Here is a 26,372-nt window from a genome sequence, read left to right as displayed (position 1 = left end):
CTACCTGCTTCACTCCTTGCCTATCCAAGAACACACAAGAAAGACAAAGATGCAACATATCAATCACTGCTCTTACTTTAAAATTTATAGGTTAAACACTCTTTAATATCACATGCCAAAGCGCATCACAAACTGATGTTAATTTTAAGAGAAGAGCTCCAAAAGTAACAATTTACATCAACTTTCAAATATAAAATATAGGTGGGATTTCCTTGTTTCATTTAAAACAAGGAAATATTTTAATAATTAAGTTTTTATATTTGAATTGCCCCTTTCCATGAAAATATAAGCTCCACAGGGACAGGGATTTTTGTCTGATTAATTTACTGCTATATATCCAGTCCCTGAAACAATGTTGATACAGGAATTTGTGATTTAGATTAGAAGTAGGACAGTGCCCCACTCTCAACCTAGGCCTTCTCCCAATGCGCCTTTCCTTCCTTTATTTTTCTTCACAGCACTTACCTGGAATACTATGAATTTATATCTTATGTGTACACTAGAAAGTAAGTTCCGGGCTTCCCTTGGTGGAGCAGTGGTTAAGAATCTGCCTGCCAATGCAGGGGGCATGGGTTCGAGCCCTGGTCCAGGAAGATCCCACATGCCGCGGAGCAACTAAGCCCGTGCGCCACAACTACTGAGCCTGCGCTCTATAGAGCCCACGAGCCACAACTACTGAAGCCCAATGTGCCTAGAGCCCGTGCTCCGCAACAAGAGAAGCCACTGCAATGAGAAGCCCGCGCACCGCAACGAAGAGTAGCCCCCGCTTGCCGCAACTAGAGAAAGCCGGCACGCAGCAATGAAGACCCAACGCGGCCAAAAATAAATAAAATGTATATAAAAAAAGAAAGTAAGTTCCATGAAGTGAGTTTATTCACTGCTCTATCTTCAGCATCAAAGCTAGGACTCGGGGCTTCCCTGGTGGCACAGTGGTTGAGAGTCCGCCTGCCGATGCAGGGGACACGGGTTCGTGCCCCGGTCCGGGAACATCCCACATGCCGCGGAGCGGCTGGGCCCGTGAGCCATGGCCACTGAGCCTGCGCGTCTGGAGCCTGTGCTCCGCAACGGGAGAGGCTACAACAGTGAGAGGCCCGCGTACAGCAAAGAAAAAAAAAAAAAAAAAAAAAAAGCAAGCTAGGACTCAGTAAATATTTGTTCAATCAGTGAAACTTTCAATGTCTGTCATCCCTGCCCCCCCACCCCCCCATATAAACATCAGGAGGGCAGGGACTCTTCACAGGCAGGTTCCTAGAAATCTAGAAGAGGTACCTAATAAATATTCTACCTTCTTGTTTCTGGTTCTCACTCCAAGTGTTCTAAGTAAACCACATCAAAACAGCAACATAAAAGTGCCAGAAAGGGAGAACCTATAGAGTAGATAGTGATGCCAAACAGAATTTTTTCCTAAGTCAAGATGTCAATATTCTTTATCCTGTAGCAAAAAAAAAATATTTAAGGGCTTTCATTTATCTACATGTGACCTCAGTGCCCCCACTCCCAATTCATCCGTATGTCTTCATTTCATCCTTGAACTCTCACCATCATTATTCTCAGGAATATAGAAGTCCCAATGCCTGCTCAAATTATTCCTCTTACAGAGCAAGCTTGCTCCTGACTCCTTGTGAAAATCTCTCCCATCTCTAGTATCACCTTCCAAGCGAAGCCATCTCTTTCATTCAACAAGTATTTACTAACTACATGCCAGGCACTGGCAACCATAGTGTGATACCATTTTAAGAAAAAGGAATAAAATGTGTATGAAAAATATGGTGGAATAAACATCCAACATATGCTTAGAACATCTTAATTATACATACAGAGTACACATTTAAAAGGTTTTAAAAAATATATTTAGCATTCTCTACTTAATAAGGCTAAGAGAGTAGGCTTTTTAAAAAAGAAAAGGCTTTCGGACTTCCCTGGCAGTCCAGTGGTTAGGACTCCGCGCTTCCACTGCAGGGGGCATGGGTTCGATCCCTGGTCAGGGAACAGAAGATGGAGCAAGAGAGCCAACACAGCACTCAGGATAGGCCCAGGGATGGGGAAGGCCAAGAGAACAATTCACACCGCATGGCCCCTCTATGAAACACAAAACCTATTTTTCTCTAAACCTTTCAAGTAACAGCCAAAATCAGGATAATTGGAAGATCTGGAATGTTGGTTGAGGCTTTATAGTAAACTAATGCACCTTAATTTCCATCAACCATTAAGAAAAAAAAATAACACATCTCTTAAAAAACAGGGACATCCCAAGCAATGGGAACAAATAAAGTCTACCTGAAGATTATATAATGCTATCTCAAAACTGTGTTTTTTTTTTTTTTTTAAGGAAGGCTATGAAGGCTAAAATGAGATGAATTAGAAATGAAATGAAAATATTCTAATACTTGTGCCACAGGGAACAGGAATTAGCTGGCAATCATTTGTAAAAAAAAAAAAAAATATGTATTACTTACATTTAATATAAGAGCTTCATAAAACTTGTGACAACACAGTAGATCCCTGGCATATAATATGTGGGAAATGATACATGATGTAAGAAGATTAAACATGAACAGTAAAGAATAAATGAATAACTGACCTCAAGCCCTCCTCCTCCATCACTGGAGCACTGAAAAACATACTGACGGTACACAGAAACCAGAACTGCACTTACCTTAAGAGGCTGGGGCCCTCTCAATCCTGTTTGTCCTCCCATCTGGGGAGAGCCTTGCTGCAGTGGCTCAGTCATTAAGTTGCCAGCATTTCCCATGCCTGGGTTTGGGTACTGCATATTAGGTCGCCCCCGGCCTGCTCCAATTGAACCGTTCATGACTTGATTAGGCATCATCCCTTGTCCATTGCCTGCAGTCAACATTCCAGGATTCATGCCAGCATTCATCCCTGTGTTCATTCCCATGCCAGGTTGATTTACTGGACTGTTCATCATACCTGTTGCAGATGGTGTGGGACCCTGATTTGGTCCACTAGTGCCCATCCCCATGTTGGGAGAAGTCAAGCCTGCCTGTGCCATTGGGCTTTTGACCATGCTATTTATCAAACTTAATCCAGGACTGTTCTGTTGGGCCTGGCTGGCCATGCCTTGGCCTGGGCCACTAACCCCCATGTTGAGGTTAGGGGAACTACCAGAACGTAGCAATTCTGACAGTTGTTTATGTTTAGAGGCTGCATCTTGTACCATGCCAAGGCTCGTCTGAAGCTGACTAATATCACCACCATTGGTTAGTCCCAATTCTGTAGAGTTGATTAATTCATCTGGTAAGTCATGCTCCAAGTCAAATAGAGAGCCAAAATCTAAAAACAAAGAGGAAAGATAAAGGTTAAAGTATGACAGAGTCAAAATTACAAAGTTCTCTATACTTTGTTCTTGATAAGCATTAAATATCATTTCTAAACCTCACTCCATGGAATACTATCTATTTGTATTAGTTTTTCAGATTATACTAAAAAAAAGGTGTTATATATATATATAAAAATATATATAAATTATTGTCATGCCAACAGGTTTGAACACTTATAGACTGTAACTAAAACAAGACCAGAGAAAAGGGGAATACATCTTACATGGGGGGAATACACCCCCATTACATGAGTTGCCAAAAGTTTGTACTGACAGTCATGCAAAAGATACACAACTAAGTTGTATGCCAGACTTCCCTGGTGACACAGTGGTTAAGAATCCCCCTGCTGGGCTTCCCTGGTGGTCGAGAGTCCGCCTGCCGATGCAGGGGACACGGGTTCGTGCCCCCCCGTCCAGGAAGATCCCACATGCTGTGGAGGGGCTGGGCCCGTGAGCCATGGCCACTGAGCCTGCGCGTCTGGAGCCTGTGCTCCGCAATGGGAGAGGCCAAAACAGTGAGAGGCCCGCATACGCAACAAAGAGTAGCCCCTGCTCGACGCAACCAGAGAAAGCCCACGCACAGCAACGAAGACCCAAAGCAATAAAAAATAGATTAAAAAAAAAAAAGGTGTATACTATTTCAGAATTCCTTAGAAGAGCTTAAAATAACTTATCTATACACAAAATAAATTCAGAACAAAAGATTTAAAATATAATAATAATAAAAAAAGACAACTGATAAAAAAGATCTCCCCTTTGTAAACCATTCAGTGTAAGCTCCAGGAAGACAGGAGCTGCTTACCACTCTTTACCAAATTCCCATCACACAGTGCCTGCCACAAAGCTGAATGAATTTGCTTTGACCTGACTTCAGACTACAGATTAGTTTTCCTTAACCAAAATCTAGCTGAACAGGATACAAAACCATGCCTCTAGTTTCTTCAACGACTGACAAACCACTACCATTCCACCTCTGCCCCATCCCTGAGAAAGAGGATGCAAAAATTATGGATTAACCTAGGTTTCTCATCCTTGGCACTATTAAACATTCTAGGCTGGATAATTCTTTGGGGGGAGGGGGAGATTGCCCTATGCACTGTAAGATACTCAGCAAATCCCTGGTCTCTCCTCTTAATACCAGTAGTAGCTCTAACCCATTTGTGACATCAAAAATGTCTCCATATATCACCAAATGTTCCCTGGAGGTGCAAAATTGTCCCTTGGTTGACCTGTTGACAGTACTAACTCATTATACAGATTGAGGTATTTTGAGTTTTAATTCTCCAAGTAGTTTTAACATTAAAAGGACACTTCTGGGTATTTAAAAATTAAATATATTTGAATCTACAACTGATAATCCTATTAAAAATAACCCATCCATCAAAGACAAGATACCACTCTAATAATGATCGTGTTGGTCCAATTACCCTTGGTTCATAAGTGCAATTCTTCCTCTATGTGTCCTTCCTGTTCTTTTGCATTCTATCATGGCACTGAAATTAACATGTGTGTCTATCTTTCTCTCCTCCTCTCCTGCCATCTCTTCCCCATCACCACCCCTCACCCCACCTATGCACCCAGACTGTAAATCCGGGAATAACATGTCTTACCACTTACATACCAACTCCTTGCCTAATGCCCAACAGAGATAAGCAACTGGTCATATTTTAGTTGAACTGAATTATATCCCAGGATCTCAGGACATGATTTAGAGTCCAGATTTTTACAGAATTATTCTCCTTCCTTTGGAAAAATCATGTGCCCCTCCATCATAAAAATAAAATGTCTTATGAATAGTTGTGGAATATGAATAAGGTTTCAAATAAAATTTACCTGACATCACTACTCAAAAGGCAACTGCTTAATATCAATATAATGATACATTTCCTTCATTATTTCCTATTTACATAATTCACAATACTGGAATCATATATACTTTTTAAAAATAAATAAACAAATAAATTTATTTATTTATTTATTTTTGGCTGTGTTGGGTCTTCATTGCTGCTCACGGGCTTTCTCTAGCTGCGGCGAGTGGGGGCTGCTCTTAGTTGTGGTGCGTGGGCTTCTCATTGCGGTGGCTTCTCATCACTGAGCACGGGCTCTAGGCGCGGGGGCTTCAGTAGTTGTGGTACGTGCCTCAGTAGTTGTGGTTTGCAGGCTCTAGAGCGCAGGCTCAACAGTTGTGGCACACAGGCTTAGTTGCTCCGCAGCATGTGGGATCTTCCCAGGCCAGGGCTCGAACCTGTGTCCCCTGCATTGGCAGGCGGATTCTTAACCACTGTGCCACCAGGGAAGTCCCCATATATACTTTTAAGTGATTTTGCATTCTACTTTCCCCCTGGAGTATACAAGGAAACATTCTATCATCAGCATATTTTTAGTGTTAAACATTTAGGAAAAAATAAAAATAATCTCTACCTATTTAGAAACTTAAAAAATACACATGGGGTATTCCCTGGCAGTCCATTGGTTAGGACTCTGTGCTTTCACTGCTAAGAGCCTGGGTTCAATCCCTGGTCAGGGAACTAAAATCCCACAAGCCATACAGCACAGCCAATAAATAAATAAATAAATAAATAAAATAAATAAATAAAAAATACACAGGGACTTCCCTGGTGGCCCAGTGGTTAAGACTCTGTGCTCCCAACACGGGGGGGGCCCGGGTCCGATCCCTGGTCAGGGAACTAGATCCTACATACATGCCACAACTAAGAGTTCACAAGCCACAACTAAGGAGCCCACATGCCGCAACCAAGGAGCCGGTGAGCTGCAACTATAGAAGCCCACCTGCCACAACTGAGACCCAGTGCAACCAAATAAATAATATTTTAAAAATTAATAAAAAATAAAAAATAAAAATACACACATATGTAAGTGATAAAGGAGAAATCACAAACTGAGAAATAATAAAAATACTACATTTCAAAACTTAAAGGTTTATGTTAGAAAATAAAGCTTGAAAGTAACAAGTATCCAAGTTATTATGTTAAAAAAAGAACAGTAAGAAGAAGATGATCAAATATAAAAGCAATTAAAAAAAACAGAAAAATGGAGATAGAACTGAGAGGTTATTAACAAAATCAGAATTTGGTTCCTTGAAGAGAGTAATAAAAGATAAACTTCTGGGAAAGTTAAGGAAAAATGACAATAAAAAGAGAAAGTGGTCCTACTAATCAATTTCACACAAAAAAACTGAAGAGAGAAAAATGAATAAATTCCTCATAAAATACTCAATAGGGCTTCCCTGGTGGCGCAGTGGTTGAGAGTCTGCCTGCCGATGCAGGGGACACGGTTTCGTGCCCCGGTCCGGGAAGATCCCACATGCTGCGGAGTGGCTGGGCCTGTGAGCCATGGCCACTGAGGCTGCGCGTCGGGAGAGGCCACAACAATGAGAAGCCCACATACCGCAAAAATAAAAAATAAAAAATAAAATACTCAATAAACCTCAATCAAAAAGAAATTATATAGGATAAGTGTCCTAGCTTCTCCAACAAATCAATGGCATAAAAGGGGGAAGAAAAAAAAAAAGAGAATGAGAGAAGCTGTTATCATTCAACAACCAAACATACCTCATTTGGATCCTGATTCAAACTAACTGGAAATACATTTTAAGAGAATCAGGATAATACAGACTGAATAGTGGGTAATATTAAGAAATTATTAATTTTGTTGGGTATGACAATAGCATAGTTAAGTTAAAATAAGTCCTAAGAGACAAATATTTAAGTATTTCTACTGAAATGACAAGTCCGGGATTTGCTTTTAAAAACTCCAGCAGAAAAAAAAAAGGGTGTGGGGGGTGGTGGACAAAATGATCAGTAACTTGTAGTAATAGGTACATGGGAGTTCTTTCTACTGTTCTACTAAATTGAATTATCTCATTTAAAAAACTTTAAAAGGAGACAGAGAAAACCTGAATAATCTTATTACTATTAAAGACTTATTGGTTAATTTTTCCCATTAAGACCAGAACTAAATATTTTTACAGGCATGTCCTACTGAACTTTCAAGGAAAAGACAATTCAACCTTATACAAACACTTCTAGAAAACAGAAATAGTCTGAAAACCACACATGGCCAGTAAAAGAAAAGGAAGTCATGAACACAGAAGCAAGAATCCTTTAAAAAAAAAAGAGAGAGAGAAAAGAAAAAAAAGAAAGAAAAAAAAAAGAAGAGCAAATCAAGTTTATCAGTGTTTTATAGATGTAATATCATGATTGAGTTGGGATCATCTCAGGAATCCAGAAGGAGGGGGTTTGCATATTCACCGTAGTAACAAAGGAGAAAGAAAACAATTATACCTATCTCAATGACTATAATAAAAGCACTGGCTAAAAGTCAATACCCAATCACAATTTTTTTTTTTGGCTGCATTGGGTCTTCGTTGCTGCACATGGACTTTCTCTAGTTGGAGTGACGGGGGCTACTCTTCCTTGTGGTGCACAGGTTTCTCACTGTGGTGGCTTCTTCTTGCTGTGGAGCACAGGCTCTAGGCACGTGGGCTTCAGTAGTTGTGGCACACAGTCCCTAGAACAGGGGTGCTTCAGTAGTCGCGGCCACAGGCTTAGTTGCTCCGTGGCTGCAACTACTGAGCCTGCGCTCTCGAGCCTGAGAGCCGCAACTACTGAGCCCGTGCTCCACAACAAGAAAAGCACCGTGATGAGAAGCCTGTGCACTGCAATGAAGAGTAGCCCCTGGTCATTCCAGCTAGAGAAAGTCCATGCGCAGCAACGAAGACCCAATGCAGCCAAAAATAAATTAATTAATAAAAAAAAAACTGATGGGAAGAAGGAAATATGTATATGTATAACTGAATCACTTTGCTGTACACCTGAAACTAACACAACAGTGTAAATCAACTATACTCCAATATAAAATAAAAATTAAAACAACAAAAAAAAAATGATGGGGCTTCCCTGGTGGCGCAGTGGTTGAGAGTCCGCCTGCTGATGCAGGGGACACGCGTTTGTGCCTTGGTCCGGGAAGATCCCACATGCCGCAAAAGCGGCTGGGCCCGTGAGCCATGGCCGCTGAGCCTGTGCGTCTGGAGCCTGTGCTCCGCAAGGGGAGAGGCCACAACAGTGAGAGGCCCGCGTACCGACAAAAAAAAAAAAAAAAAAAATGATGGGAACTTCCTTAAACTGATAAAAAGGTCTCTTCCAAAACCTAAAAACTGACAGCAAATATGGATAATGGACCAACATTAAAAGTAGCCTCTTTAGCATCGAAACAAGACAAAGATACCCATAACAACCACTTCTATTCAGTGTGAACTGGAGTCTCTAGCCAAAGAAATAATATAAGGAACACTCATGAGTCAAGATTGAAAAGGAAGAAACACAACTTATTGTATGCAAATGATGTAACTGTCAACATGGAAAACCCAAGGCAAAGAAGCAGAAATAGTGAGAGGGTAGCCAGGTGATTGAACATACCACAAATACAGACAAATTAAATTGCACTTCTATTCATGAGCAAAAAATGATTAGAAATAAGTTTTAAAAACACAATAGGGGGAAAAAGATCTGACAACGTTATTAGAAACTGTGAAACTAAAGACCACCTAAACAGGACTTCCCTGGTGGTGCAATGGTTAAGAATCTGCCTGCCAATGCAGGGGACAGGGGTTTGAGCCCTGGTCCAGGAAGATCCCACAGGCCGCAGAGCAACTAAGCCCGTGTGCCTAGACCCCGTGCTCTGCAACAAAAGAAACCACCGCAATGATAAACCCACGTACCAAAACAAAGAGCAGCCCCTGTTCACCACAACTAGAGAAAGCCTGCGTGCAGCAATGAAGACCCAAAGCAGCCAAAAAAAGACCACCTAAATAAATAAAATAACATCACAAAATCACAAGTGTCTGGATACAAATCCTCAATGTTATATAAAGACTTCAATGCTTCCCCAATATTGATCTAGATTCAATGCAATGCCAATCAAAATTCTAACAGTTTGGACTTCCCTGGTGGTGCAGTGGTTATTCATCCCCCTGCCAATGCAGGCGACAAGGGTTCGATCCCTGGTCCGGGAAGATCCCACATGCTGCGGAGCAACTAAGCCTGTGCACCACAACTACTGAGCCTGCGTTCTAGAGCCTGCGAGCTACAACTACTGAGCCTGCATGTCTAGAGCCCGTGCTCCGCAACAAGAGAAGCCACTGCAATGAGAAGCCTGCGCACCGCAACAAAGAGTCACCCCCACTTGCCTCAACTAGAGAAAGCCCGCGTGCAGCAACGAAGACCCAACATGGCAATCAATCAATCAATAAATTCTAACAGTTTTTCAAAGAACCAGACAAGATGATTCTAAAGTATACACAGAAGAACCTAGTTTCCACCTCTGTGTAACAGGAAAAGTACCCACTTCACAGGTTATTTGTGAGAATTCAATGAGTTAATATAAGTAATTGGAACAGTGCCTGGCATATATTAAGCACTATGAAAATGTTACCTCTATTATTATTTAGTGGAATCATCACTCTATTAGGAGATAAGACTAGCTCATAATAATAAGAACAAATTTTTTTCAGGCACTTTCAATGTGTCAGGCATTGTCTCTGTGGTTCCTCAATAACTGTATTATTCTCAATCCTCTAACAACCTCAGAAGTAGTTAACAGCCACATATATAGAGTCCATTGAGGAAAAATCAACTTCAGTAATACCAAAGTCTTACTCCAGGCCCTACTCTTGAGGACTTTAATTTAACCTGTACTACAGCCAAATCTGCTGCACTTGGTTGTTGTTTCATGCTTATTATGCAAAACATTTAACATCTCATTACAAGGTTAGGCTCCATTATGAAGCAGACAGGAAGGCTGGCATTGGTAGACCTTGACAATAAAGGTTATAGGGTTGTTTTTTAATGGCAATTCTGTATTTTCAACAGACTTAATTGTAGTGTCCACTACAAAAGATCCACTCAGGTTTCAACTCAAAGGCAGATTCAAATACTATTTCCTAAGATGGCTCACTTTGTTACAACCTCAACTATGCACTTTGTATCTTCTATCTTTTGTTATAGCTAAGTATTTGTGTGCATCTTACTTCTTTACCAAATCATAAGTATCTGAAAGATAAGGGTCTCATTTAACAGATATTTACATTTCCCATAGCACCTAGCACATGCTCAAGGAGTAAATTTGATAATAAACATTTCCAGCAATTCTGCAATTGCATACTATAATTATTTATATCTGATTGGCGGTTCACAAATTTATAAAAGTTCTCTTAACCTTTCCTTAAAACTTGTAATTTTCAATGACTATATTAATTAGATTTGGAAGATTATATAAAAAAGTCATATATACTTTGACCCATGATTAAGCAGACCTTATTATTTCATTTGATATCACTGACTGTCATTATCACTCCTAAGCTGTTATGATTGTGCCTCAAAGTTCTGGACATTTACGATTCCTAAATGCCATCAGCCATCACTGGTATCTAACCTGGCACAGCTCAAAGGGTCCAAGTACCTGGATTTAAACCCAATTCTACAAGCTGACTTCATTTACCAGTTACTTTCCAAATGTGAGCTCATGTTACTTCTTCTATCAGAAGGCAGTAAAACTTATTCTACTTCCTTCATGGAGTTGTTTTAAGAACCAATGAGATGGGTCTTAAATATTTTAATAGATTCTAAAGCATATAAATTATGCGTCTATAAAAAATGTGTAAATTTATTAACCCCCTTTTTAAAAGTTATATACACCAGGTGGGACAGAGCAAAGGATCCTTTAGGATCATCTAGTAGTGTTTATTTGGAAACACAGACAGAATAAAAAGCAGAACCATATTGGGTGAGGAGGAATTGGGAGAATGAAGATGGATTTTCCTCAGGCTTCTTAGAACACTGCCCCTCCCAGGGAGGGCCCAAGTTTGAAAATTACTGATTCTCTCATATTATAGATGCAGTAACTGATGCATCACTAGCTTCCCTAAGATTGTACTATTTTGTTATTGAATATGGACTCTATTATAAAGTCCCTGGATCCCAGTAGAATATTCTTTCTATGTAAGTAAGCAAACAGACTTCATTTTTAGCAGCTGTTTTAGATTATTCAACATTATGAGAACTATAACGTTTCTAAACATTTTTAAACTGAGAAAACAATTTTTTAAACAAAATTTAAGTATTTCCAGACTAAGAAAAACTACTCGAACTGTAAATAATCAATTCTATACTGGTAGGATTAAGAGTACTAAAGCTCAAAAACCTAATATGTGGATTTTATTTTAGCCATCAAATTTCCAATCTTTCCCCATTAGGTCCTTCTGCAAGGGGCTTCCCAGAAAAAAACCTGGCCGCAAGCTCACGAGCAGCATACTGGAAAAAGGCTACTAAAAATAAGAGACTATGTATTTAACCAGTTTGTCATAAATAGCAAATAAAACCCAATGGACTAAAACTAGTAGAAAAGCAAGTCTCAAATTAAAAGCAATATGTATGAAGATGCAAGGGAAAAATAATTAGAAATTTAAATGCCATAATTCAAACAAATCCTACTGAACAGTGGGTTTTAGTACTGACCAGCCTCAATCCACCCCTCTTACTAAGCTCCTCAGGTTCTTCCTTTTTGTTCAAGGAAAGGGAAAAAATAAAGGTTCAAATAAATCACCTTCTCAGGCCCCCATCTCAACTTGCTCTTCATAGGGATTAGTTCAGATCAGTTGAATAAAATTTACGTGTTCAACAAATAAAAGAAGCAACCTAGAGGGTCCTACACATAATAGCTTGGGATTTTTACTGTAGAGAGAAAACTGATCTACTAAAGAATTTTAAGCAGAAATATGATATGAACAAATCTGCATTTATTAGAGTCCACTGAAACAAACAAGATGAAGAATAAATTGGACAGACAAATCTAGAGTCAGGGAGACTGGTGAGGAGGCTGCTGCTAAAGAGGCCAATCAAAAGACTCTCTGACTAGGGCTTCCCTGGTGGTGCAGTGGTTGAGAGTCCGCCTGCCGATGCAGGGGACACGGGTTCGTGCCTCAGTCCGGGAAGATCCCACATGCCGCAGAGCGGCTGGGCCCGTAAGCCATGGCCGCTGAGCCTGCACGTCCGGAGCCTGTGCTCCGCAACGGGAGAGGCCACAGTGGTGAGAGGCCCGCGTACTGCAAAAAAAAAAAAAAAAAAAAGACTCTCTGACTAGAGTTAGGGAGTTAAGGAGAGAAAAAAAGAATGACTCCTAAGTTTCTGGCTTGGATAACCTAAGAGTACAGTTATCCATATGGGCAATCAGAGGAATACATGGCAATGTGAGAGAGAAATGTGGAGCTTAAGTCACCATCAGACATTAAAGGGACCACTGGAAATGCCAGTATTTAAGGGACATGATCTTTTTTTTTTTTTTTTAAGGGACATGATCTTAACCTGCAAAGGATGCTAAAATTCAACATTCCCCAGCCCATCCACCAGGAATCCTGGAAATCAGTTTCCAAAAGGAAATGTTAGTGGTGTTCCATGCTCAGCAGAAAATTCACTAAATATAGGTAATAGGAGATATTTAGTAAACTAGGTAACAACAAAAGCCAGACTGCAATGGACTGAGAGGTAGGAAGTAGAAAGTAAATGACAGCGAGTACTTCTTCTAGGTATTAAGGTGAGTTCTTACATATTTGATTTGCTGACCCCCCCTTTCTCTTTGATTAGACATTTACAAATCTGAAATTTATCCCATTACTTTTAAACTATCCTATGACAAACATTTCAAGACAGTATCGGAAACAACTTGAAATGAACAAACTCACACTATCTCCAGTAAGACATTTCCTGCTTACTTTCTAAAATATCAACTAATTAACATCATCGGCAGGCTACTTCTACCAAATAGTTTATTGAGAAATTCCCATATATGGTTCCCAGATGCTCAAACACAAAATGACTTTGAGTAAAATGTTTCTTCAGGACTTCCCTGGTGGTCCAGTGGTTAAGACTCTGCTCCTACTGCAGGGGGGCACAGGTTTGATCCCTGGTCAGGAAACTAAGCTCCTGCATGCAGTGCAGAGCAGCCAAAAAAAGAAAAAAAAAAAGAAAGTTTCTTCATCTAAGTGTACATTCAGTCCAAACACGGTGACACGAAATGTGACTGACAGGACAGAATTAAATCTGATTTGAAAAGTTTAGCATAATACATTAGGCTTATCCAATGAACTGTGTATTAGAAATGTGATAATTTAAACAAAAACGAATTTGGATTGAGCATGTGGGAAACCAGTATTGAGTCAAAACATCCTTTCATTATTACATACTGATTCTGTAGGTCACCCTTGGTGTCTTCTTAGTTCTGTGGTCTTCACAGCAGATTTAGCTATATCATCTCTTGTAAAATAAATACTCAACTCACTTAGCCTTTCCAAAAAAATCAAAAGATCAAGACAATTCCACGATACATGAGAAATTACACAAATGTTCCCCACCGTGAAATATATAAGTGAAGTATAACCTTCAAAATTAGGATTACTAACAATATAATCCCAAATACTGCACTATCTGAGTATAAAAAAAGATTTTAAAAAGTTACAAACTAGGATGCAGAACTGAAATAATTTTGGTTCAAAATCTAATTCTAGGGCTTCCCTGGTGGCGCAGTGGTTAAGAGTCCGTCTGCCGATGCATGGGACACGGGCTCGTGCCGTGGTCCGGGAAGATCCCACATGCCACGGAGCAGCTGGGCCCGTGAGCCATGGCCGCTGAGCCTGCGCGTCCGGAGCCTGTGCTCCGCAACAGGAGAGGCCACAACAGTGAGAGGCCCGCGTACTGCCAAAAAAAAAACCAAACTAATTCTACTGCATAACAGTACCTCTTTCAGTTACAATTTTTTTTCCCATTTAGAAGGCTCAAACATCATTTGCTGAATAAACAGGCTTATTTTTGTACTTCAGGTAAGCTGAATTCAAATAAAAACTCAGTTGGGTTTTAAACTGTGTACATTAAGCAAAATACCCATACGAATTATTCTAAAACTAGTCAATTCTCAAGTATCCGCTTAAAAGACAGAATTCATCCATCAACTCTCCTCCTTTCAGTTAGTTTTCTCTGTGGCATTAAAAATGCTTTTTAAAAAATGAACATTCCAGATCTCAAAACCTTTCTTTCATCCCAGTGGTGAGACCAGAGGACGAGTAGGAACTAGACAAGTGAAGAGTGGAAAAAAGGAGGACAGGTGAACAACTCAAGCTGAGCCACAGCAATTGAAGTAATTCAAAGGAGGGGGAGCCAGGTGAGTGATGAGGTGGGCAGAGATCTGAGATTTAAAAAACTAAGGATTAGAGATTAAAGTCAAATCTACAGAACTTTAATAACTCTTAAAACAGTTTGGCTAGACATGAAAACTATCAATCTCACAAAGATCTCTCCTTATTGCTTTAGGGCACTTCTACTCTTACATTAACTCAGCTGTTTTGGGTGCTTAACAAAGTATGACGTTTTAAAACACCGTGGCCTTTAAAATGAGGCAATTTTGTAAATTTCATGAACTTATCAGGTTAAAATAACCATCCTAACTTTCATCCAGTACTTTATTTCAGAAATGGTATTTAATACTCTGTAGATGAAGCAGAATTAACCTAATCATAAAAAACCCACCTATCAAGGAAGTAAAGGTGCATAAACACTTAAAACTACAATATTGAATTTGAAGGACACTACGAAAATGTAACGAGGGCTTCCCTGGTGGCACAGTGGTTAAGAATCCACCTGCCAATGCAAGGGACACGGGTTCGAGCCCGGGTCCGGGAAGATCCCACATGCCATGGAGCAACTAAGCCCATGTGCCACAACTACTGAGCCTGCACTCTAGAGCCCACGAGCCACAGCTACTGAAGCCCGTGCACCTAGAGCCCGTGCTCCTCAACAAGAGAAGCCACCACAATGAGAAGCCCGCGCACTGCAACGAAGAGTAGCCCCCACTAGCTGCAACTAGAGAAAAGCCTGCGTGCAGCAACGAAGACCCAACGCAGCCAAAAAAACCAAAACCAAAAAACAACTGGTAACAACCTGTGGGTTATATACAAATTTGATCGAAGATGATAATCAATATTAAGTTTCACAGGATCACATAGCTATGCATGTTGGCAGCTGGTGAACTGTGAAAGCTAATAGAGCCAAAGGGCAAAAGTACAGGTTAATTTTCAAAATATGCATTTAAAAAAATTAATTAATTGGTTGATTTTTGGCTGTGTTGGGTCTTTGTTGCTGCACACGGGCTTTCTCTAGTTGTGGCAGCGGGTGCTACTCTTCGCTGCGGCGAGCAGACTTCTCATTGCAGTGGCTTCTTTTTGTTGCGGAACACAGGCTCTAGGCGTGTGGGCTTCAGCAGTTGTGACTCATGGGCTCTAGAGAGCAGGCTCAGTAGTTGTGGCACACGGGCTTAGTTGCTCCGCAGCATGTGGGATCTTCCCAGGCCAGGCTCGAACCTGTGTCCCCTGCATTGGCAAGCAGATTCTTAACCACCGCGCCACCAGAGAAGCCCGAGTATAGTAACATTTTGAGAGAAGTTTTGCAGTGAGGGTTGGATTTGTTTGCCTAATTGGGGTTTGCTCCAAGGGAATGCCTGTAGGGGATCCTAGATGGTGAAACTATCGTACCATTTCTTAAAAAAAAAGAAAAAGTCTCCTAGAAATTGTATATCTGTAAAGAGAAAGGGGAGCGTGACTTTTAAAAAAATCTGCTACATTTTCTACATGCATGAAAACTGGTAAACAAAACTTGGATCTTAAGAAAATAAACAGTTCACTTTGTTAACTACAATTTACCAAAAACTTCAAAGACAAATGATAAGTACATTTCAAGAGATAAATGACAGACCCTAAGTCTTCCTGCCATTAGCTTCCCTCCCTGCTACTGATCCTGTGCAGTGTCACTAGCATTACTCTTTCCCTGACCATGTCACTCTTCTCATAAAATTTTTATCCAGATGGTGAGATGAATGTCAAATTCCTTAGCATATTTGTCTTTCCATATTAGGACCCTAACATCCTTTTCTATCTGTCTCCCATGAAAACATTCCACCGTATGGTCTGTTCCAGTCACATAAAAACCACTTGTATTTGTTCCACCTGAAATACCACTCCAACTTTCCCTACTTTTTTTTTTTTGGCTGCACCGCATGGCTTGCGGGATCTTAGTTCCCAAGGAGGGACTGAACCCGGGCCCTCGGCAGTTAAAGTTCTAACCACTGGACCACCAGGTAATTCCCAACTTCTAAGAAAAGGTAGGTCATGCTCTCCTATCCCCATTTTAATATACATTTTCTATATGAAGTTTCCCCCCAATACTCCAAACCCATCCTGTCAGAAATAATCCCTATCCTCTGCCTTTATCTAAAACATTTAAAACTTATCAGAGTAGGTCTTCCCTGGTGGCGCAGTGGTTGAGAGTCCGCCTGCTGATGCAGGGGACACGTGTTCGTGCCCCGGTCCGGGAAGATCCCACATGCCGCGGAGCGGCTAGGCCCGTGAGCTGTGGCCGCTGAGCCTGCGCGTCCAGAGCCTGTGTTCCGCAACAGGAGGGGCCACAACAGTGAGAGGCCCGCATACCACAAAAAACAACAACAACAAAAAACCTTATCAGAGTATAACTCATGGGAAAACTGTGTGGATATGTGTACTACCAACTCCACCAGATCCTAAAGGCTTTGAGAGCAGAAACTGCACCTTGATTCATCTTTACATTCCAAATAGCTAAAACTTGGTGGGTAGTCATGTTTCTTGGCTTGAATGAAAGGTGCTCCAAATGAAAATAGTGACTACCCAATTCAGGAGAATCACACAACTTCAAAATACGCAAATTTAACTCATCACAACCCCTCCCCTCATCCATATCCATACACAAACACTTCTCTAAGTATTGAATAAATGACATCCTCACCAATTCTGCTACCCAAGCTTGAAACTTGGGAATTACCCTTGATTCCTCTATGGCAATATCCTGACACTAATTAATTAATCCCCAAGCTCTGCTGACCACCCATGTTCTGTCAAACCTTTTCACTTCTTTCCGTGTACTAATCCAGGCCACCCTCATCACAGCTGGAATTCTGAAACAGTCATCTCACTGGTCTCCCTGCCTATCTTCCCCTGTTCCTTTCCAAACCATTCCTCGCTTTAGTCAATCATCTAAGGTACAATTCTGTCCATCCATTTAAAAGAGCTAAAAAAAATTTAAACTCCAATAAGCAGTAACTCCAATAAATCCTCCAAGATTGGCCCCTTGCTCACCTCTACAGTTATATTTCTTGCTATCCCCCAGATAGACGAAATTTACAGATTCCATGACAGACCATCTCTTGTTTTCAACCTGGGCTCACTCTTAGAAACCCTTTATCCTTCAAATCCCAAGATCAGACACCGATTTCCTCAAAAAAAGCCACTAGAGCAACAGTAGCTACAGGTTAGGTACCCGTTTCTCCCACTGTACACCGCGCAAATACAACACTGTACACTGTACATATACAACACTGGTCACACATCAGACTTGAATGTCGTTCTTTCCCCTTATCTACAAACCCCAGGAAGGAAGGGCCCATGTCTTTCTGGATCACCAGAGTATTCCCTGTTTTGAGATGAAATGCCGGGCATACAGGAAACGTTGGTCCAATACAGGACGTTGGTCCAATACAGGACAACTGGCAGCCTGTCAACTCTTTTAAACTAGTATTTTTCAAATTGTGAGTCACAAGCCATAGTGGGTCATGAAATCAATATAGTGAGTCACAACCACCACTTTTTTTTTTTTGGCGGTACGCGGGCCTCTCACTGCTGTGGCCTCTCCTGTTGCAGAGCACAGGCTCCGGACGCGCAGGCTCAGCGGCCATGGCTCACGGACCCAGCTGCTCCGCGGCACGTGGGATCTTCCTGGACCGGGGCACGAACCCGCGTCCCCTACATCGGCAGACGGACTCTCAACCACTGCGCCACCAGGGAAGCCCACGACCACCACTTTTTAAAACATGAAATGCAATAGAAAATATCAGAGTATTATAAGTAGTAAGGCTAGGTAGGATAAATATTGTTTGCTCACTTGCTGAGACAGGGTCTCTGGTTCTCCATGTAAAATGTAGTTCTTACTTGGGTGTGGTCAAAAAATATTGAAAAGCTCTGCATTGCCCCTTCTACTTTTCTTCCTCCTCCTTTAAGAAAGTCTTCTTTTAAGACCCAGATAATGCACTTCCCTGGTGGCACAGTGGTTAAGAATCCACCTGCCAATGCAGGGGACATGGGTTCTAGCCCTGGTCCAGGAAGATTCCACATGCTGCAGAGCAACTAAGCCTGGGCTGAGCCCGCACTCTAGAGCCCGCAACCCACAACTACTGAGCCCGCATGCCACAACTACTGAAGCCCGCGCCTAGAGCCCGAGCTCTGCAACAAGAGAAGCCACTGCAACGAAAGGCCTGCATAACGCAACGAACAGCAGCCCACACTCGCCACAACTAGAGAAAGCCCGTGCACAGCAACGAAGACCCAACACAGCCAAAAATAAATAAAGTGATTAAAAAAAAAAGACCCAGATAAACAAAAAATAATGCTCAACCACATGATTCTTTAGAAAAAAGCCATTCTTATCTTGATCATTTCCAATAAGAATAATCTTATTTCTCATTATGCCTTAAATATTTATGTTCATTTCAATTACTTACATATACAAGACTCCCCTATGTGACAATATATATACTTTTATTTTAACCTCTGCTGCCATATTCTTATACTCTCAAAAAACTTAATCTTTGAGTAGATGATGTATACGCTAACTCTGCACCTTAAAAGTAAGGCTCTGTAAGCCTTACTTTTAAGACCACTCCCAACTTCATACATTTTGTTTTCTCTTTACCCAATCTATCTGTGTACCCATTAAAAAAATCCAGCAGTGCTTTTTTGGGATATATTTAGCAGTAAAGTTAAAAACAGTTAACACTTAATGAAAACATACTATGCTGCAGCAAGCACCATCCTAAGTATTTGACAAAGAATTCTCATTTACTATTCCTTACCACAATCCTACAAGGTGGGTCCTACAGGTGAGGAAGCTGAGATAGAGAGATTAAGTAACTGGCCCAAGGCTCACAGGTAATAAAGGCAGGTCTGGGATTTTAACTCTACTAGTCTGACTCCAAAACAAATTTTCTCACCACTCACTTTTTTCCAGCAGTTTAAATTTTATACTCTCTCTCAATTACTCCTAATTGCCTTTTGGGGCATTTATTTAAAAAGATCTACATCTAGGGACCTCCCTGGCGGTCCAGTGGTTGAGGCTTCACCTTCCAATGCAGGGGGTGCAGGTTTGATCCCTGGTCAGGGAGTTAGGATCCCACATGCCAGGTGGCCAAAGAGCCAAAACATAGAACAGAAGCAATGCTGTAACAAATTCAATAAAGACTTTAAAAATGGTCCACGGGCTTCCCTGGTGGTGCAGTGGATAAGAATGTGCCTGCCAATGCAGGGGACATGAGTTTGATTCCTGATCCGGGAAGATCCCTCATGCCGCAGAGCAACTAAGCCTGTGTGCCACAACTACTGAGCCCGTGTGCCACAACTACTGAAGCCTGCGCGCCTAGAACCCATGCTCTGTGACAAGAGAAGCCACCGCAATGAGAAGCCCACGCACCGCCATGAAGAGCAGCCCCCACTCGCAGCAACTAGAGAAAGCCTGCGCGCAACAAGAGATCCAACGCAGCCAAAAATAAATAAATAAAATTAAAAAATAAAAATGGTCCACATCAAAAAAATCTTAAAAAAGAAAACAAAAAGATCTACATCTAAAAACAAATGATATCCAAATTGTTCAGAAGAGGCTTAAAACCTCAGTGTTTATTCTCTTAAACATTTTTTGAGACCTGAGCAATAAAATATTTTACCATTAAAATTTCAGAAGAAAATTACCATCCATTTCATGAAAAAAAATCATCTGCAAAAGCCAATGTTTTAAATATTTTACACGTGGCATAATTTAAGTTTCAACTTGCCCATTAATTTCTCTAATGCTTGCCACACTAAAAAAAATTCAACTTCAGAAATTCTCTAAAGAGGGACCCTAAAATTTCAAAAACACACAAAACAAGTTGTCTTATTTTTCCATTGATTGTTGGGTGTAAGAACTGGCAGAATAACTCTTGAATTGTTTTTGTAAATATACCAGGAAGAAGCATTTTATACTTCCACTTGTATCTGCAACATTCTTCCTACTCGTTTTCTTTCTTATTTACCACTTAATGTCCTTACAAAAACACCACAAGGCACTAATTTTCAACTTCTCGTTTTAACCCCCCCCCCACTTTATAGAATAGACTAAGGAAAAGGTAGAAAGCAAAGTAAAACAGAGAAAACAATGTCGCAACCAAGGCAGAAACCTTTTCCTCCCTCCCCATCATCCAAACACTGGACATGCGAATACATTTCTTACCTCTGTAACAGAATATGAACTCCAGCTGAAAAAGGGAACCCTTGTTGTAACACATACAAGATTTACAACGTAACAAGTCACCTTAACTTACTATCCACCACAGATAGCTTTCTTGAAGCCCTATAAATGAACTTACAAAGCCTTGAGAGTAAGCAACTGCCAGAGTTCGAGACACTTAGTAAAACGTTTTGCAATTTAGCAGAGAGGTCGGCAATACCTCGCTGGACCAAAGAGCGGTAACTCAAAAACTTCAGAAGCAGAACTCTCATGTAAACGCTAATGCCCGAAAAATAAAATTAAAACACAGTATCACAGGTTTAAGAGCTAACAAAGAAATGATCTCCAAAAAAAAATATTCTAGTTACATGACAAACCACTAAGACACAATGGTGTTGAGAAAGTAAAACTGACATTTAAAAAATCCTTGCCAATGGAATATCACTCAGCCATAAAAAGAAACGAAATTGAGTTATTTGTAGTGAGGTGGATGGACCTAGAGTCTGTCATACAGAGTGAAGTAAGTCAGAAAGAAAAAATACTATATGCTAACACATATACATGGAATCTAAAAAAAAAGGTTCTGAAAGTGTAAAACATAGCTAGTGGGAAGCAGCTGCACTGCACAGGGAGATCAGCTCGGTGCTTTGTGACCACCTAGAGGGGTTGCACAGGGAGGGAGACGCAAGAGGGAGGATATATGGGGATATATGTATACATATAGCTGATTCACTTTGTTATACAGCAAAAACTAACACAACATTGTAAAGCAATTATACTCCAATAAAGATGTTAAAAAAAAATTCCTGTCACAAAAAAATCTATTGTGTACACTAATCTAGTGGTCAAAATGCAGATGTATCTGCCCTGTGCCTTCAAAATGAAAACGGGCATAAAATCCAAGCCAATTTTGACACATGGGTACACAGCAGGGCCACAAAACCATACCAAGACCAGAAGAATCTTTTACCCTACTAAATATGCCAGATCCTAATGCCGTCACACTTCTTTCCAGAGTCTGTTCTTTCAGCCCATACAGCATCAAGTGTTCACAAAGCAGTGACAAAACATGTCCTGTGAGCAATGAAGGCAATATATCATCCTCATCATTCCATCACACATGTGATTATCAAAAACAGGTTCAAGAAATATTTGAAGGACAATGTATTAACTATTCTGGTCAATAATTTTACCAAAAAATTTTTGCAAATGGTTTTTATGATGGGGTGGTAATGGAGGTGGCAGGACAGAAAGGCATTTGATTCCTCAAACAGTTTTGATCTAACCATGCCAAGTTAAATAGTATTTTCAATGTATCAAGTGCAAAGATTGAAACAGGAACATAAAAATGCAAAAGTGGTAAGTCTTTCTCCCCATTCTAACATGTAAAACTTAAATGTAATTCAAATTATTTTTATCAACCTAGAAAATTTTTAGAAGAATCTTTGAAAATTAAATAAGTCATTTTTATTCTGCATCAGTGGATAACCTTAGAAAATCAAATTTTAGGATTTAAGTACTAATTTGTTTTGTAACACTTTAGTTTAGCATGTCTACCCAACTGGGTTCTAATTTTCTTTCCTATAAAACTGGAACATGCAAACACTCTTGGCAGGTACACTTACACTACTAAAACTGCAAGCCTCAATCATTTAAAAAAAGTTTCTGGAGTCTAGAATTTTGGGATAATTTTGAACAGTTCTAAATAAAATTAATCAAGTACGAAGGAATAATTTACATTCACATTTATAAAATATGCGGCAACTCAGAAGTAAAAATGTAGAAATTACAAGTTTAAAATGTAATGTTTTAAAAAGTGAAGAGTCTCTGTTAAAAGTTGACTGCAAACTTATACTACACAGTGCTAGATGCAAATAAAAATCAAAATGTAATGGTGCCCAACTTGAAGTTCACAGGGGGACAGTATATTCTTAATACTCATTTCTCCCCTTCCCCCATCAAAAAATCCAAACTGGTTAGCATTAAAAATTGGATACCAAAGAATTCCTGGAGTAGAATCTTAAGGGGGGTGGGGGCAGAAAAATCAACCTACACTACAAAATTTAGAGAAAGATAAACTCTTAGGACTAAGACTGAATTAATCTCAGTGCTGAGGGTTTTATATTATAAAAACCCACTTGATACATTTAGCACTGTTACAATGATTCAAAGATATTTCAAGTAGCAAAACAGTTTCTGTGCATTAGTCAGGTGAGACAGCACCAAAATGAGTTAAAGTTACCAAATACACAGATCAAATATGGAGACTGCAGCAGTGCACCTGAACAGAGATATTTGAACAAGAGAGCACAGCCTCCCTTTCAGACCTTGCATTACTCTAAGACTAAACTGTTCAAATCAGGAGTCATCAGAACAGTACAAGTAAAAAGTTTTCTCTACAATATTCCCAGTCACTGGCTAACTCAAATGTAAAATCCATTACCATATTACACAAAAACTAAAGAAACAAAACAAAAATCTACAGGTGAAAAATGTGTCTAAAGGTGATCTAAAAGTCCTACCAAGTGACATTTTAGTAAGTACAAAGGAATACAATACTCCATATGTGTATGAATTCTGAGGAAAAAACACAGGTTTTAAAAAAAAATCCCTGAAGACTACAGAAACTTCAAGGAATGAGGACAGATCAAAGTTCATGTACTGCCAACGTTACAAGCCTGAAGCAGAGGAACTCTGCAAAAATCCTCAATCTTTGCAGGTTACCTTAAACTCACTATACATCTTTCTTATAAAAGCAAAGAATCCAAAGCATTTGCCATATCCTTACGTTTTTCACCCACAGAAACGAGCCTACTTAGAACCACACTTCTTTAGAAGTTCTCTACAAACTCAAAGGGTACATTTAACTCCATTATGCACTCTCACTGGCAGATGGAGGAATGACGTTGAGCCTGATTTCTCAGGGAGTTAAAGAGATGCTCCGTAGTAAGGGGGAACATCTTGTAGACTGTCAGATGGCCAGCCATTCTTCATCTTCATTACCCTGGCACCTCAAACAACTAAGACAGCAAAAGAGAAGGTCGGTGGCCATCAGGATAGCATCAAACTAACTGTAAGAAGGGAATGATGGAAAGAAGTCTCCCTGAATTTCTCTTGACAAAAGGGCTAGTCCACAAATGAGTGAAGTAAAAAATTTGAAGAGCTTTTTAAAACTAAAATCTGGATCTCCACATATGTTTAAAGTGTAAAAAAGACAAAACACACAAATACAAAACCTACTGCACATTTAAAATTCTTGTATTATCAGTTCGTTTGCAGTTCATGATTGGGACTCTTTCAACTTTTAATTTTGATTTCCAAGTACATAACTCCATAAAATCAGTTAGTCCCCCATCCAGCCCTCCCCAAAGAGAAAGTAACTGCAAACTGCAAAGAAAATGCCTCTGTCCTCTCTCCCAACCTAAAAACCCCAGAGTTTCAGACGTTTTGGTCTGGCACCAAAGAAATGAGATGGAAAATGAACAGCGCTCCATATTGATTTTTAAAGCGTGTGTGGGGGGGGGGCGGCAAAAAAGCTGGGAATGGTAGATAAAATAATTCATACCAAATTTCGGGTTTGACGTTTAACTTCACGTCAAACCTGAAATCCTGGATCACACACACACAAATAAATAAAACCAAGATTTTTTTATATCCTCATCCTCAACAGAAAATCTCATGTAAAGAGAAATTCTTGAAGAGTAGAAAGCAGAGGAAACGGGACAAGTACGATCAGGAAGAAAAGATTCACGATTCCTCATTTATCAACAACAGAAAAAGTAAAATTGCAAAAAAGGCCCTTACACTCAAATGCACTGGCATTTCCAAAATTAAACTGAATGGGAACAACAATAAAGGCCATTTCTGCAGCACCACTCAATACCTCTAATTCCAGAACACATAGCGATATGACATAGTATTGCAATAAATGTATTAGGAAGGAAAGAAAATGGTTGGGCTACTGGACGCCTTCGACCAGTTCATTCAAACATCTTTAAAATCAATCAAGAGGCAGAGAACTAGGAAGAGAGAGAAAGAAAATATGGACGAATAAAGCTGCGAGAAGAAAAGATTAAGGAGGAGGTGGAAGGCCAGGGTTCCCAAGACTAACCTGTGCCATCGCTGGCGGACGCCGAGAGGGCCGGAGATGAGAGTTTAGGCCGCTTGGCTGAAGGCGGCCCCGGTTCCACCACATTCTCGGCCATTTTTAATTCTTTCGGAGATACGGGCGAGGAAAACGAGAATCCCCGGGAAATCTCTTCTTCAGGCCTGGGTCCCCGCCCGGATCCCTGGGGTGGGCTTGGGGGGCTCCGCCGGCCCCCGAAGGGGGTGGGGGAAGTTCCTTTTTCTCTTCGCCGAATCGCGGTGGCTGAAGAGGGATGCGGGCTCGATAGAAAAGGTAGGGGCAAGTGCGAGGGGCCGGGCCTGAGCCCAGGCCCGGAGGAGGGCACAGGCACACAAATGCGCCGAGCGCGTCCGCTGCGGCGAATCCCCGAGAACTCGCGGCTCTAGAGGCGCAGTCCCCGGCCCGCCACGGCCGGCCCCTGCCCAGCCGAGGTCTCTCGGAGCTCCGCCGCCGCCATCAGCTTCTTCCTCCTCGGCGCTGTCCTCCTCCTTCTCATCGCCACAAGGAGGCGGGGGCGAAAAGGGGGGAGAGGAGGAGGCGACGAGAGACACTCACCTCCTCCCGGTGCCCCCTCCCGGACCTGAGCCCCCACCCTCCGAACCCTCCTCTTGCCGCCGCGCTCCGCGCCGCCGCCGCACCGGCCACTAATGGCCGCAGAGAGCTCGCCCGAGCCGAGAGCCAGGCTGGCGCCGCCGCCTCACATCGCGCGGCGGGCGGCGGAGGCGCGGCGAGGACGCCGGGCGCGGAGCTCGCCGGCGCAGAGGGCCGAGGGGGCCGGGCCGAGCAGCGCCGCCAGCCCGCGCCGACGCCGAGGCCACCGAGGAGGCCCCGCTCTGGCGGGCGGCGCAGGCGGCTTCCTCTCGCGCCGCGCTCTCCTCCTTCGCACTCCCTCCCGCGGAAAATAAATAAATACGGCCGCCGCTACGGCCCCCACCCCCGGCGGCCAGATGCCGGGAGCGCCCGCCCCCCGGGGCTCCGCTCGGGGCCGCCCTCGGCGGCGGGCGAAGGCGCCGCGGGGCGCGGGGTTATGTAATGGTCCCCCCTAGGCGTCGACGCCGGCCCGGCTCCCGGGCCGCGGTGGGGGTGTGTGCCGGCGGGAGGGGGCTGGGGGTCGCCTCAACCCGTGCGCCCCGGGCCCCCTGCCACTGTCTCGGCCCCTGCCGCCTCTCTCCGTCCCGGCTCTCCTCCGAACTCTCGCTCCCGCAGTTCGCACTCAGCCCGGAACCCCGCTTGCCCACTCTCGCCCGCTCCCTCTCGCCCTCTCTCCCCCCGAGCCTAGCACACAAACAAGATGGCGGCTGTTGTTTCTTCCCTCTGCCGAATCCTCCTTACAGGCTAGCGGTAGCAGCGGCGGCCGGAAATGAGCCAAGGGGGGGGGGGGTGAAAAAAAGGGGAGGGGTTGGGCCTCCAGAGGGAGGTGGCAGTGGGCGGGGCCTGGGCCCGAGCCGCTCTCACAATGGGGGAAGAGGACCCGGGGGCGGGGCCGGCTCCAATCACGGGATCC

General features: G+C 42.0%; 1 protein-coding gene across 5 annotated transcripts in view; it reads right to left on the bottom strand.

The window, feature by feature from the left end:
* The window catches only part of EP300 (EP300 lysine acetyltransferase), a 74,261-nt gene extending 48,151 nt beyond the window's left edge, over positions 1–26,110 (bottom strand). For 2 of the 5 annotated variants that reach the window (XM_089921362.1, XM_089921363.1), the window contains exons 1-2: positions 24,854–26,108; positions 2,657–3,294 (exon numbers count right to left, since the gene is read on the bottom strand). In XM_089921362.1, the coding sequence (XP_089777488.1) occupies positions 2,657–3,294; positions 24,854–24,947 (732 nt within the window). In that variant the 5' untranslated portion in view covers positions 24,948–26,108. Of the gene's footprint in view, positions 1–2,656; positions 3,295–24,853 lie in introns of all 5 variants that reach the window. The other 3 variants (XM_089921365.1, XM_089921364.1, XM_022597137.2) reach the window with 3 other exon arrangements.
* Between the last annotated feature and the right edge of the window lie 262 nt (positions 26,111–26,372).

This window comes from Delphinapterus leucas, chromosome 11 (genome assembly GCF_059928025.1).
Source record: "Delphinapterus leucas isolate spDelLeu-1000000601 "Yukka" chromosome 11, BTC_Dleu_Yukka2, whole genome shotgun sequence".
Taxonomy (NCBI): domain Eukaryota; kingdom Metazoa; phylum Chordata; class Mammalia; order Artiodactyla; family Monodontidae; genus Delphinapterus; species Delphinapterus leucas.
Note: the sequence above shows the minus strand (reverse complement) of the source record. Positions and strands in the feature narration are given on the sequence as shown.